The 12,057-nt window shown below is 52.6% G+C and overlaps 1 protein-coding gene across 1 annotated transcript in view; it reads right to left on the reverse strand.

The window, feature by feature from the left end:
• Window positions 1-1,791: 1,791 nt before the first annotated feature.
• Window positions 1,792-12,057, reverse strand: part of LOC131394234 (collagen alpha-1(I) chain-like) — a 32,251-nt gene continuing 21,985 nt past the window's right edge. Inside the window, exon 5 of the mRNA XM_058525452.1 lies at window positions 1,792-2,044. Coding sequence (XP_058381435.1) covers window positions 1,809-2,044 — 236 coding nt within the window. The 3' untranslated portion in view covers window positions 1,792-1,808. The remainder of the gene's footprint in view (window positions 2,045-12,057) is intronic.

The following is a 12,057-nucleotide window of genomic DNA, read 5'->3' on the forward strand; positions in this document are numbered from 1 at the left end:
CAGGGTAAGCCTTCCGAGGCTGGTCTGGGGCAGGGAGACAGGGGAGGAAGGAAGGGCGAGGAAAAGCATGAGCATTGACTCTGAACATCATCCTCGCCATCACCTTCCAGAGACCCTGTGCAGCTGGTATGACTGAACCCATTGCACAGATGAGGAACCTGAGGTTCAGAGGGTCATCCAACCACTATAAGAGTACGGAGGGCTGCCAGCCAGGTCTGGACAACTACAACCCCCTGTTCTTCCCCCTCCTGCCGGGCAACTCAGCGGGTCTTCCAGCAAATTCTCCCCACCTGGCTTCTCGCAGCCACTGCTTCTGCCCGAGCAATATCCACACAGCTCACATCCATAACTAAAAAACGAGAAGCACATCCCGCATCAAAGGAGGCTGTCGATTTTAATTAATTTCAGACTTTGTGTGTTTTTGGCAATTATTTGTAACAAGGTTTACAGAGGGTATTTAAATTAATTGTGATTTTTATCTAGAAATCAATGCTTATTTTTTAAGTAGCTCATTAGGGGTGAGTATGTATTACAGGAGCAGCAGACTCTATGTCAGGAAGGAGGCATCCGGGGCTAAGAGGAGACGCCAGCAAGGGGAGAGGTCTAAACACGACGACGAGATCAAAGTCAGCGGAACGATGAAACGCTGCTCCAGTAGACAAGATAACATCTGATCTGCATTAAGCAAAGGCAAAATCGGGGAGAAATGTATTCAATAACCTAAAATGGGAAAAAGAGCTGGGCTCCTTTCGCCTGTCAGCCTGGGCTGGTGGCTCTCAGGGAGGTCCAGCCGTCCAGGCCACCTGGCTCAGGGGGCTCACCGGCAGCACAGGAGTGTCAAGGGCCCCTGCGTGGAAACTGCAGCAAAGACTGAGGAGGGGCCACCCAGACATCAGCAGACAAGCCTGGACCAGCCGGGGCGTGGGACACCGGACCCAGGCCTATTCCTGAACACCCCACCACAGGGCAGGTAAGGAGGCCTGTCAGATTATCTTTTGCACTTTCTGTTTCTAAAAAAATTTTTGAAGAAATACGCTTTAAAATTCAACTTAGCAAGACCAAAGCAGACAAACAGAAACGTCTAAATACCAATGTCATAAAATATAAGTGAAAACAGTCTAACATCACAGACTACTGACGAACGGTTAGCCCTCTTTCCCCTTTTATCCCTTTACATAAGACTTAATTAAAATCGAATGTAGTTCTGAGTTTTAATAATAAAACCACCAATATTTGCACAGGTCTTATAGCTTATGGAGATATTAGTACTTCCATTTTGCAGGTGAGGAAAATGAGGTTCAGAACGTTTCCACACCTTACCCAAGTGTGTGAGGTGAGTAATCTGAGGACCTGGAGCTGGGCCCCTCTTCCACACCCCAATCTCCTCAATCTTTCCCTGAAGTTAGCAAGGTATGACAACCATTGCCACCACCATCCTTACAAAAATCACCACCACCACCATAATCATCATCACCATTATCACAATAATCACCATCACCACCACCATCATCATTACCATCATCAATATCACAATAATCACTATCATCACCAACATCACCACCACCACCATCATCAACATCACAATAATCACCATCATCACCACTACCATCATCATCACCATCATCAATATCACAATAATCACCATCATCACCACCATCATCTCTATCACCACGATAACCACCACCATCATCATCACAAAAGAGGAAAAGATCCAATAAACGCTGAAGAATCATGCTGTCCACACCTTTCCCTTTTCTCAGGCGGCCAGGGAAAGGGTCATCCTGACCCAGAGCCCTGGTTCTCACACTTCAAGGGCTCCAGGATCTTGTGGGGAGCATGTCACACACACTCCTGGGCCCAGTGGTGGAGCTTCTCATTCCGCAAGTATGGGGCGGCACCAGGCACCTGCTGGCAAATGGAGCTCCCGGGAGATTCAGATGCAGACGGGCAAGAGGCAGGCTCTGGGGGACGCTGAGCGAAGGTCCAGTCAGGGCCTGAGTCTTTGCAAAGCCTGCAAACACTGTAGTTGAAAGTAAAGGGCCACCTGAGAGTTAAAAAATACACATTAAGTATGATAAGTAGCAATTATGTCAATGAAAGTACTTGACATGTATGCTGATTTGTACTTAAATCTTGCTCCATAATTTATCAATTCCATTTGTAGGGTGGCAGGATTGTTTATCTTGTTCTTTTCCATTTAAAGTTTTAATTTTCAAGAAAAATTGTGTATTCTTTTCTATTCCTGTGATTTCCTTCCAGAACCTCAGTGTGACCTGCTGGCAGCCAACAGAACTGCAGGCTCAGACCCGAAGAAGAACAGACAACTTCCAAGGAGCTGACCTGGGGTTTCCATACCTACTCAGTGAGAGCAGATGTCACAAAAATAACTGCAACACAAGATCTACTTGCCCAGGAAGATACTGTCTGAGCTTCACAGTCTTTCAAAGTAATGTTGGAAACATTTTCTGTTTTACATCATCTTGTTATTAACTGTGTACGGGGTTCCCAGGAGGGCATCCTAGGTGCACAAGGGACTCTGCTGCTTGGGTGTCAACCTCAGTGACTTTAGAACTTTTAAAGCTTTTTGCTTTTCCTTGACACACACACACAAGCATCTTGTCTTCAGGGACACAAGGTAACAGCAAAAACATTTCCAGCACATTTGCAGTTTCTAAGGCACACCCACGCCCACAGTTCACTAATTAAAACGTAACTGTGTGCACCCAAGAGGCAGACAGGTAACACCCTTCATTATCTCCTTGTTACTGAGGAGTCTGATCTGCCACAAAGTAGCAAAGCCATGACTGACAGGTGCTAGCTCCTGGTACGTCTGTTTCCTCCAGGCCGTAGTGGGAGTGGAGAGGTGTTGTGATAGTTAGTAACATAACTTAGAAAACACACATACCGTAGAAAGTAGTCAATAAGTGGTACTTGCCATCGTCATCACTGACGTCATCATTATCACCATCACCATCATCACCATCACCTTTATCGTCACCAGTATCATCACCATGACCAGTATTACCACATCACCATTCTCACCATCACCAATCACCTTTGTCACCATCATCATCACCAGTATCAACATCCTCACCATCACCTTTACCACTATCATCACCACCATCCTTACCACCACCACCACCACCATCACTACCACCACTATGATCCAATCCAGACGAATCCAGAGATGCGTTTCTTGAGGGTAAGGAGATGATCTGGGTCTTGGGGAATGCACAGGACCTTGTTAAAGAGAAAAGGGCGCCCAGCCAGGAGAGCTGCCCTGAGTGAAGAAGGCTCAGTGACCCACAGGCATCTAGTCTGTCTGCAAAATGGTCAATAGTTTCATGTCAGGAGATGAGGCTGAAGAAGTGACCTGTGGCCAGAAAATGAAAGGCCCTGTCTATCCATTACAAAGAATTTTTTGAATCTTCTTCCTCAAGTCCCTGGCTTCCAGACTGTGTCCCCTGCAGGCCCAGGTGTCTCCCACTTGCCGGTGTTCTGGAGTCGGGCCTGAGGGCAGTCTGCATGGTGGGCTCCAGGCCCCAACCCCAGCTTGAAGCAGAGCAGCTCTATCTGAGCCTAAGGAAGAGCTGGAAGGTACTGCTGTGGGCAGCGGGGAGTGGGAGACAGTTTTTAAGCACAGAGAATTAAAGTAAGGGATAAACTTTAAAAAACAACCTTGGTAACAGCATGGAAGACAGACACTGGAGGCAGAAAGAGCAGTTAGGAGGCTGCTAGAATATTCCAAGCAAGAGCTGCTGAGTGGGAACTGGAGTAGCTGAGGCAGGAAAAAGTGAGGGAAATATTTAGGAGGTGAAATTAGCCAGATGATTGTGGTGAGCTGGGGGCAGAGGTGAGAGCTGAGGCCAGCGGGCCACCCGGGAGATGGATGTCTGGGAAGCTCATCGCTGGAAGAAAATGGCCTGGTCTCAAGACACAATGAGAACTCACTTCTCCTGAGCCCTCGCCGTGCGCCAGGCCCTGTGCCAGGCTCCTAACGGCCATCATTCTACCTCATACTCCCAGTTCTACGAGGCAAGTGCTTGCATTATCTCCCCTCACAGGTGAGCAAATGGAGGCTTAAGGATAGTCAATAACATGCTCAAGGTCACATGGAGAGCTGTGCAGGGTCAGGGTTTACAGCAAGAACCACCCTGTGCTCTGACCTCCTGCAGCACTGATGGCTGCCATCTCTGGTCATCACGGCTGTCCCCAGGCTGCTATATAACTGCTCCCCATGGTGATGAGGAGCTCCTTGAGGGCAGGCATTGAGGCTTACGGTTAGTTCTTAATTCTTAATTAATTCTTAATTTGGACCTCCCCCCCAAAACTCACACACGTACTCCATCATCTAGTGGTCCATGCATCATAAAGGTCTCCCCCAGTGGGTAGAGAGATGAATGGAAGGATGGGAACTGACGGACCTCAAAATAAGGTGGGCCACTCTAAGATCAGTTGTCCAGGCCTGGGATGGACTTGCTTTGGAGGTAGTGAGTTCCCTGTCAGAAAAAGGACTCAACCAGTGGGAATGATGAAGCGGGAATTCCTGGAGGATTCAGTAGGCATTTGTCAAACTTACCCAGGAAGCAGATCCTAGAGGCATTGTTGCAGAACACCATAAACTACTGACGAATTCAATCCCATGATACAATCAAGGAAAAACTTGACTATGGAAAATATAACTGCACTTATCCACGTGCAAAAATAAGAAACAAGGCCACTCTCAGAAGTCCTCCCTCGTCTTCCAAATAATCGTTGACGAACTGTAAATTTTTGTCTGCGAATTTTTGTCTGCTCCTTATGACATTCTGTCCTCTGCTAGAGCCCAAATACTGAAAGTTTAAGAATTATTAATGCCAGAAAAAGAATTTAACTGAAAAAGTTCTGTCGATTGCTACAAGTTGCACATTTCTGCAAACTAGGAAAAGACTCCATTGTTGAAGTTAGCAGTAGCATCACAGTTAAAGAACCACTTAATTAGCAGACTTTGGGGAACCTTTCAATAATGCCTTTCCCAAACCCCTGGCTCGAGGAGTGAGTGAGATGCAGCTGTGGCATGGGAGCAGGTAATAAAGGCTCTCAGAAGCGGCCTCCCAACTCCACTCGGCCCTCGACCTCTGGGTTTTTCTCACGGTGCCTCGGATGAGGCCCACCAGCCCTCAGACCTCGGCTTTTCCACCTGTAAAATGTGACGTTCCAAGGGGTTAAGGTACGTGGCAGTGCCTGATACACCGAAACACTGCTGCACAAATGTTAGCTGTTGTTAATGAACAAGAAGACTCGGGGGACTCGGTCCCACACCTGCATTGGCTAATCATCATAAGAGAAAAAAAAGGAAAAAAATCACATAATATAAAGTCTGCACAAACCACCACAACCGGGCTACATTTTTAATGTCAACACACATCTCTAGTGGGAGAAATCCTTTAGAACACGTCCACGCCCCTTCGTAAAGTGCACACTGAAGAGCCAACAGGCTTCATGGACGCTTCTGCTGGTGGCCACTTCCACCCATGCCCATGTCCCCAGGGCGGAGATCTGCCAGAGGCCAGGGAAGCCAGCCAGGAGACACGCAAGTTCCCTAGAAGGTGGTGATGTCAAAACTATGGATCCCTGGGTCACAGGACGCAGGCTTGATGGAAGGTGGCCACCCCTAGACTAGCTCCCCACAGATGACCCAGGCAACCCTTGAGGCCTATCCTCTCTGCCGTGGGTTTGTCCAGGATGAAAAGCAAAAGTCCAATCCAGCAATTCCAGTTCTGGGTATTGCTCCCAAAATAACGGAAAGGAGGGACTCAGATACCTGTACACCCACACTCAGAGCAGCATGACTCACAATAGCGAAAAGGTGGAAACAACTCCAATGTCCATCGACTGATGAGTGGATAAACAAAAGGTGGTCTACCCATACAATGGAGTACCATTTAGCCTTAAAAAGGAACGAAGCACTGACACATGCTACAACACAGATGCACCTTGAGGACATTATGCTAAGTGAAAGCAGTCAGACAGAAAAGGACAAATACTGTAGGATTCCACTTACACAAGGTCCCGAGAGGAGTCAGAGAGACAGAAAGTAGAACGGTGGTCACCAGGGGCTGGGGGAGGGGGATGGGAGCTGTGTTTAATGGGGAGAGTTTCAGTTTGGGGTGGATGGTGGTGACAGTTGCACAACACTGTGAATGGACTTAACCTCACTGAATTATACTCTTAAGGTGGTAGATTTTACGTTATGTATATTTTACCATAATATAAAATTCTAATCAATATTATTTAATAAATCTATGCTGTGTTGACAAGAAGAAAACAGGCCAAGTCCACTAACTGACCATCGGGGGCGAGCTCGTATGCCTCCGTAGGAAAGCTGCGACGGCCAACGTGGGGCCTGAATTGGGATTCAGAGCCCGGCCTGCCCACCCCTCAGGGCTGTCACGAGGGTCCCGCCCATGACTGGCGGGGACGGCCTCACCACACTGTCCGGAGAAATGCAGCTGGGCTGTGTTCCGGGCCAGGGCACAATTCCAGCATCAACACTCAGAATTTCAGCCTTGGTGCACAGAAAGGGCTAAGCCGAGAAGGCAAAAAAGCCTGACATGCATTTTACAAAAATTCTCTGAAACGGGTAAAAGAAAAAGCAGTCTGATCACTTCCCAGACCTGGCAACCTGGTGCGTCACAGGCGCTCGACACACGTGAAAGGGGAAGGGATTCCGGCGTCTGAAAACCTACTGTGTGCGACTGGTTCATTCTTTGGTGACGTGAAATGAACAGAACATAAAACGACAAAGATGACAGAGGAAAACTTCCCACAGAGGGTCCAGTCACATCTCATTATGTCCCCATGACCTTCTTTGGGGAGGGGGCAGTCCCTCCCCTTGGAGAAGGCGGCGGAGGCTCCTACAGCCACAGCCATGGGAGAGACCAAGAAGAAGCTGAGAATGGGCTGGGGGCCTGGCGTCCAGGTGGGTAGAGATGGCTGCTGCCCTCTCCACCGGGGACGGGGGATCAGGAAACCCACGAAGGGGCAGTTCCCTACAGAGCCTCAGGGACCCTGAAATTTGGCCTCCCGACCAGGCCTGACTCTTAGCTCTGCTGGCCTCATCCAGGCACGTAAGCAGGAGGACTCACTTGGGGACACAGGAGGTGACAGTGGCCGCCCTCACTGGTTCTTCTGTGCTGGCCAAGGGGGTCAGCTGGGTGTAGAGGGGAAAGGGGTTGCCAAGGACTCTCATCTTCACTTTCTTTGGTATCCTCCAAAAAAGCACTTAGTAAACCTGTCAACTGAGTAACTTAAGAAACGGGTTTCTAAATGAAGCTGTTGGCGGGGTAACAAGAGGGACTGCTTGGCAGTGGTAAAGGCCCGGCTCCTAGTCGGGGGGTGGGGAGCCCGCTGGGCCTGGTCTCACACGAACACCTCTTCACCAGCGTCCCTCGCTCTCGACCAGGTCAAGCGATGGAGCTCGTGACCTCTGGGGCAGTCGGTTCTCTCCACGCATACCTGACTCTTAGGAAGTTCTGTAGGTTAAGCCAAAATTTAGCTCGCGTCACTCCCTTCCTCTGCGGTCTTAGGAAGCACCATTAACGCCCCTTCCAGGCGGGAATTCTGCAAGCGTCTGGACAGCCACCGGAAGCCACACTGCAGGTAAGGACACCACTGCTGTGCATGCCGGGACAGAAGGAATGCTCCGGAAGGAACTGGTGGGGAGGACAGTGGGGACAGGGCCGAACAAGGGCACATTCTCAGAGCCCTAAAAATGGTTAAGGGGGTAAACTTTATGCATGTGTATTGCATAAAAATACGATTAAAATAAAAATTTATAAAAGAAGGAATTGAGACCCTGCAGTAGAGCCGAGCTCATGGCTCAGTCCTGCGACCGAGGCCATTCCAAGCATGGCTGGTGCTCGTGCTGAGGAGGACCTCACAGCCGGTGAGGAAACTCAACGGCCGGCTCGGCCCACAGGCCCCGGAACCGGGTCCTCTCGGCCGAGAACCCGCATCTGAGGAAACCCCGGCCTCTGGCCTGCCCGACCCTGAGCAGACACAGCGTGTCTGACGGTGTCTCCAAGCTCTCGGGCGATCGCCCACCTGCCGCACGGGCCGAGGTCCGGGCTTCCCCTCGGGTCTCGTCCAATCCCTCAAAATGGACCAGAGGGCGCCCGGAAAGTCAGAGCAAGCCCCAGACTCGGACCCAAAACCAAAGCCTCACCAGTCCAGCTCCTCGTTTTTCCCTCAAACTGCACACACGTAGTGAATACCGAGACAGTGGCTATCACGTGAGGGGTGGGTCCTTCAGGAGTGCATCTTGGCTGTGAACTCGGAGGGGAGGGGGCATCAGGAGGAGAGAGGGCAGTACAAACACCAGAGCACACCAGCCAAGCAAGATCAGGACTGCGCAGCAAGTTCTTGCTTCCCCTGGCCGCGGGGACTTTCCAGGGTCCCTGGGAGCCAGCGCACCCGGGGGGAAAGGGAAAGCTTTGGAGTCAAGAGACCTGGTGGGGATCTGAGTGCCGCCACTCAGGAGCTGGGTGCCTTGGGAAAGTTACTTGACCTCTCAGGGCCTCAGTTTCTTCATTTGTAAAGTGGGGATAACAGTGCCTCCTGGAGTCAAGCAGATGCTTCTGGAATCCTGGTGCGGCCCCACACGGGCTGTGGGCCTTGGGCAGGTCGCTCAGTCTCTCTACCCTCAGTTTCCTCATCTGTAAAATGAGGAAATCACATCATACTGCTTCCCAGAGGGACCTAGGTGCTCCCTCTCTGGAGCTGCCACCGTCACCCAGAGGCTCCCACCAGAGCGCCCATGAGGGGACGCGGCTGCTGATGGCTCTCGGTTCTCTCTCTCATTCTCACCCTCAGGCTGTGTCTTCACATCCACATCCCCCAGGTCTGCCACATGGCACAGACCAGGTGAACAGGCAGGGAGGGGGTGGGGTTCAGAGGACCTACAAGCACCTCTGGGGGGTGAAGATGACTTTTATTGACAATAATGATGGTGACGATGATGGTAAATCCGGGCCACCTCCTCTTCTGCACCTCGCAGGCCCCTCACAAGCCTCGGCCACAGGCGCCCAGCGCCCAGCATACGCCCGTCACTCCATGAATACTGGCCGAATGACCAACTGGTCTCCCAACAAATATTTACCGTGCATCTAAACGGGAGCCATCGATGAAAAAGCCACTTGAAATGCTCCCAGCCCCAGAGGAAAAGGACTCCATTACAAACGACATGCAGCCGTGTCCCCCGCAGGCCAGGCCAGCCTGTCCAGTTCCCATGTGTGCCGAGAGCCGGCGAGCCGGGATAGTTATCAGGGAAGGGTGAGGGGTGGGCCCGGCCCCACCTCACGCAGCCCCCACTCAACAGTAACTACCAGAGCAGTCAGGTACCGAGGGCACAAAACAGGGGCCCAGGGCCGTGGGGTGTCAGGGAGGTGTGACCTGAAGGACGGACGGTTAAACCCCAAGCCGATGGGCGAGCCCAACTTGGGAGCTGGGAGAGCACACAGGCCTGGAGTGGGGAGGGCTGGGCATCTGAGGAGCAGGGGACCCCGCCACAACTGGGGCACAGGGAACAAGGTGGGAAAGGCTCCCATGGGACAAAGAGCTTGTAGAGGGAGGACGTGGACCCAGCTGCGTCCACCCAGAGGCCACCCGCGTCCAGCTCCTCCTGCCGCCTCGCGGCCTCGGCTCCAGGACTTCACAGGGGTAACGGGAAGTGCGTGTGCAAAGGGGCCACCAGGGCAGGCGGCTTGTCTGTTGACCAGCTACACAACTTGGGGGGATGCCATCCCCGCCCTGTGATATGTACCCTCAGGGCCTCTCTGCTGTCAGGCGTGGCAACGTGACCTGCTCTGGCCAAAGGAAAGGGAGCAAGAGCCACAGAGGCCACAGCCCGAGGTCTGAAGGCCCCGACGGGAAGGCACGTGGCGAGCACAGAGCCTGTTTGTTACCACAGCAAAGCTGACCAGTACATCACGGCATTCAAGACGCTACTTGGAGAAAAGCCCACTCCCCACAGGGCGGCCGTGAACTGCGGGGAATCTCGCGGGTCTTCCCGCCAGAGCACAAAGCATACACAGCCCCTTCCCCACCCACTTCGTGAGGAGGATTCTGGGTTCTGTTTATCCACCAGCTGGCCACGGACACCTTCTAGCCCTCAGGACTTTTCAACTCCATGTGCGGTAATGAGCAGGGGTCAAGCCATAACAGGACGAGAACGCTGACGCAGGGCCGCGCTCTTCCTTTGCTTCTTTGTGGCTGCAGGTGGCAGGAGCTGGCGGCAGGATAAGGCTCCCACCAAAGGAGAGAGGCCGCTCTAAGCGCAGGCCGGGGCGCCCCTCGGAGTGAGCCTCTCCGGGCGGTCTGAGGGCTGCCTGACCGGAGCCCCAGCCCGCGTTCCGGGAGCGGGAGGGACAGCAGCCCCGCGACCCTCCTACCAGCTCTGCCCTCCGGTCCTGCTCTGCCGCCGGCACCGACACAGCGGGCGGTTACCCAGCACGTCATCCCACTGAACCTCGGAGCCCTCCCAGGAGACAGGAGTCGCTGTCAGGCGTGTTCTGCACACGACGAACTGAACCTCTGAATGTGGACGTGAGAGGCAGAGCCAGGGTTCAAACCCAGCTCCGTCTGAGCCAGGCTCTGCGCTGTGAGCCCCCACCTCCTACTCAAGAGCTCCGGGCCCCGCTTCCTGTTCCGGCAGCAGGGATCCTAGCTCTGCTCCAAGGGTTATCAGGGCCCACACATGCGTGTAACTGGGCACACAGAAGGTGCAAAATAAGTGGTTAACATGGTGGGGGTGGGGAAGGAGGAAGAGGGTGAACTGACCCTGGCCCCGTGGGCAGTCTCTCTGGACCCCCGCCTGGCCACTCACTTGATCCCTGTCGCCCACTGCGCAGCTCTCCAAGCCCACAGGCCGGACACCCCCTCGTAATTACCTTGTGAAGTAGACAGCAGAGTCTCGTTCCCATTTTACAGATGCAGAAACTGACACAGAAAGATCAAAGACTTAGCCAGCAGGGCCCTGGGGACGTGGCAGGTATTCTGTTTCCTCACACTCAGTCCCATGGGGACACCTGCAGCACCCCCCACCACTCCCTGAGACGCTGAGGGCTGCACGGCATCAGGCACAGGGAGGACCTGGGTGAACCGCAAACGCCACAGACACGTGCCAGCTGGGGCTGGCAGGGACTAGCTGTCTGGGCAGGCTGGGGGTTCCGTCTCTGCTGGCGGCCAGTCTGACACACACACAGTGCAGGGGCTTGGGACCCAGGGTAACCAGGTTCACATTTCAGCACCAGAGCTAAGCCTGTGGACAAGTAACTGACCCCTGTGAGCCTCAGTGTCCTCCTCTGTAAATGGGGACAGGAGTAGGACTCGAAGTTACTGTTGGAAGTGAAGGCAGTGGGGGCCCCGGCTCACTCTCACCTGTCACCAGGAAGTGCAGGCTCCATCCTCTCATCCACAAGAGTCTACAGCAGCCCAGAGAGGATGTGGCTCCTGAGACTTAAGCACGGACTCCAGCCTCCTGGTCAGCCAGGAGGACAGGCCATAGCCACTGGACAGCAATTCTAAAACAACACACACACAGAGCAACCTGCAGTTTACAAATGTGCTTCCACAGAAGGCATTTAATTCCCGTTGCAGGCTGCAGAGGCAGGGTCTTTCATTATAGCCATTTTACAGATGTGAAAATTGAGGCCCCTGGAGATGAGCAACTTGTGCAAAGTCATGAATCTTCTGGGAGGTGGCAGCCAGTAAGAGTGGGCCTCGACTTCCAGCCTAGAGGTTCTTCATCTTCCTGCAGGGTAAACAGAAGCTGCAGGCTGCCCAGCAGGTGCACATTCCTACTTGCTGTCTATTTGTTCTAAAGCACCCTCTCCCGGCTCCTGAATGACAACCAACCAGGATGAAACCATCGGCGACTGGTTTTCAAAACTGCATATGCAAATTAACATCAAATTCAATAAATGAGGCACCCCAGATCTTCCGGAGTGGTCCTGATTTCAAATATTCAGACCAACTGCCAGGTAGTATGTTCAGAAAGTACGGCTGCCCTGCTCACGA

This window comes from Diceros bicornis, chromosome 30, assembly GCF_020826845.1.
Source record: "Diceros bicornis minor isolate mBicDic1 chromosome 30, mDicBic1.mat.cur, whole genome shotgun sequence".
Classification (NCBI taxonomy): Eukaryota; Metazoa; Chordata; class Mammalia; order Perissodactyla; family Rhinocerotidae; genus Diceros; species Diceros bicornis.